Consider the following 2,648-nt stretch of genomic DNA (forward strand, 5'->3'; position numbering starts at 1 on the left):
GATGGATGATGGATGGATAGATGGATGGATGATGGATGGATGATGGATGTTAGGATGGATGGATGGATGGATGATGTTAGGATGGATGGATGGATGATGTTAGGATGGATGGATGGATGGATGGATGGATGGATGATGTTAGGATGGATGGATGGATGGATGGATGATGTTAGGATGGATGGATGGATGGATGGATGGATGGATGATGTTAGGATGGATGGATGGATGGATGGAAGCTGAGAGTCGATCCTCTCGTCTCATTTGGATGATCTCACCAGAACGTCGTGGATCAGCGCCTGATAGGTCCAGGTGTGGTGAAGGGGCGTGGCCATGTCCATGTTACGGTCTGCCAGCACGAACAGGGGCCTCTGGAAACTGAGAGCAAAACAGCAAAAACATTATGAATCCATGTCTGATCTGCGACAGAACGTCTGGAAAAATACTTCAATGTTTTTATTAAAAAGCAAAACTCAAATATTGATAAACTGTCCCTGCAGACTTATGAGTTTAACCAGGTGTAGTTCAGTGATTAACAACCTGGTTTTATTCTAACATTTTGTCCGTCAGTAGTTTAATCTGTGGACTGAACCTCATCTCCCGGTGAAGGAACGAGACAAAACTGAAAAATAAACATCTTTAAATATTTCGGTCCGTTGGACTTTAAAGGAAATAATCTTCAGACGCCGACCTGAACTGTCCGGCGGCCATGCTGTCTCCGGTGAACAGACTGTTCCTGGCGTCCCGCAGGTTCTCACGCAGCTTCTTATCCAACTTCTGCAAACATCAAACAACCACCGTGTCAGCAAAACATGTCTGTGGTTTTCAGCATGACGCTGTGACGTTCTTTAAATGACAAGAACAGAAACAAAATAAAAAATAAATGTTAATATTAGCCCTTGTTTTTATTGGAATCAGGTTTTCTTGATAAAAAAGCAAACGTGTCCAAGTTAGGATGAGTTCCTAAAAGTTAAACATCTGAAAACAGTTACATCCGAGCAGGAAAGAGAAGAAATATAAATAGTTAAATTTTATACTCGGTGTAAGAAATCAGGGCTCCTGTGGATAAAACTTTATTTTTAAAGATATTTGTTTTGTGTAAATGTTGTTTTTCCAGCTGAGAAATGAAATAAAACCAAAGTTCGGACCTAAAGATGGTTTCTGACTTTGTGATAATAAGAAGTCTTCAAATTAAATTAAAAAAAAAACTTTTTTGTTGTGACGTTGCTCCATTTAAGTCAAACTGCATTAATGGAAATTTAAAGAAAAGGTGAAAGAGTATTTAACTAACTGCAGAGTATTTAAGCACTTTAAAAGCCGCAGATCTTTCAGGATGAGAACTCACCACAGCAACCATCTCGGCAGCGTTTCCTCGGGGGCAGCGGATGATCGGAACGGCACCTAAAACCACGACAGGAGGAGGAAGCATGAAGACGGCCTGCTGCAGCTCCGGCATGTTTCCACTTTATGACGGACTCGGGTTAAACTCACCCAGAGTCACGAAGAAACAGAAGAGGCTGTCCACGACCGTGTCCATGATGGCGTCCATGTCCGTGTCCTGGATGTCCGCTCTGTTGATGGCTGAGGAGCAGAAACACAAACTTTATCCTGACGACTGTTTGTTTCTAAAACCCAACCAAGTGAAATAAAAAGCTGCATATTTCCCATTCCTTCATTTCTACTTTTACTGCAGATGTTCTGTACACGGAAGTATATAAATCTTTATCATTAAGGCCTTTACATCTCCTCACCGTGGTAGGAGATGAGCTCTTTGTTCTGGTGGCAGAGGATGAACATGTCGTCTTCGAGGGTGATGAAGTTCAGGTACTGATCAAACACCTGAAACAGAAACAGCATGAAGTCATCGCCTTGTTTGGTACTAAAAGCACGTTTCATTTTGTTTGAGGAGTTATTTTTCTTTCCTTGTCTTTAGGTTTGAATTAATCTCTGAGCGCCAACACATGGATCATCATCTCTGGCATGCAGGTTATTTCTTTATTTAATGACAAGACCTGATGGATTTCTTGGGAAATATGTTTAATAATTCAGTTCAGACTGCGTCACGTTTACTGGATTAAAACAAACCTGCCTTAAAACGTCTTTTTGTGTCTCAGGAATTCAAAGTAAAACACAAAGACTGTTTACAGACTCATTGAAGACTTGATGATGCTCAGAGCTGAACGACTGCTGAAAGAGAACAGCAGCTAAAAGCTACGAGCAGCATAAGAAGCCAGCAGCTGAAGCAGATTCAGAGAGAACAGTGTGTTTTTTAAAGGAACTGAAGAAATAATTAAAGTAAAATATTTTTAACTTATAAAAGCTTCAAACACCAAAAGCTCCCGCCTCCTGAACGAGTTAAACGGCTGAAAGAGAGAAATCTGCAGGAGAAGTTGGACTGAAAACGACGTACAGAAGGAACGGAAAGCAGCGGCGTTTAAACAACCAAAGTAAAGGGCGGGCGTAACCACGGTAACCTTGGTGACTTGGGTGACTGCATTGGCAGCCAACGCCGCGCTGGCGATGTCCTCCAGTTTACTTCTGCTGATGGCGGAGATGAAGTTCAGGTAGTACGACTCATACAGCTGGTTCCTCAGGTCCTGCACACAGAGAGAGAGAGAGAGAGAGAGACACACAGAGAGAGAGAGAGAGAG

The 2,648-nt window shown here is 42.2% G+C and overlaps 1 protein-coding gene across 3 annotated transcripts in view; it reads right to left on the reverse strand.

Moving 5' to 3' along the window:
* The window catches only part of scfd1 (sec1 family domain containing 1), a 22,002-nt gene that overhangs the window by 11,480 nt on the left and 7,874 nt on the right, over nt 1–2,648 (reverse strand). For 2 of the 3 annotated variants that reach the window (XM_017440404.3, XM_025002584.2), the window contains exons 5-10: nt 2,472–2,594; nt 1,749–1,836; nt 1,489–1,578; nt 1,343–1,398; nt 689–774; nt 276–375 (exon numbers count right to left, since the gene is read on the reverse strand). In XM_017440404.3, coding sequence (XP_017295893.1) covers nt 276–375; nt 689–774; nt 1,343–1,398; nt 1,489–1,578; nt 1,749–1,836; nt 2,472–2,594 — 543 coding nt within the window. Of the gene's footprint in view, nt 1–275; nt 376–688; nt 775–1,342; nt 1,399–1,488; nt 1,579–1,748; nt 1,837–1,919; nt 2,440–2,471; nt 2,595–2,648 lie in introns of those variants that run through there. The other variant, XM_037977815.1, reaches the window with a different exon arrangement.

Source organism: Kryptolebias marmoratus, linkage group LG10, assembly GCF_001649575.2.
Source record: "Kryptolebias marmoratus isolate JLee-2015 linkage group LG10, ASM164957v2, whole genome shotgun sequence".
NCBI lineage: Eukaryota > Metazoa > Chordata > Actinopteri > Cyprinodontiformes > Rivulidae > Kryptolebias > Kryptolebias marmoratus.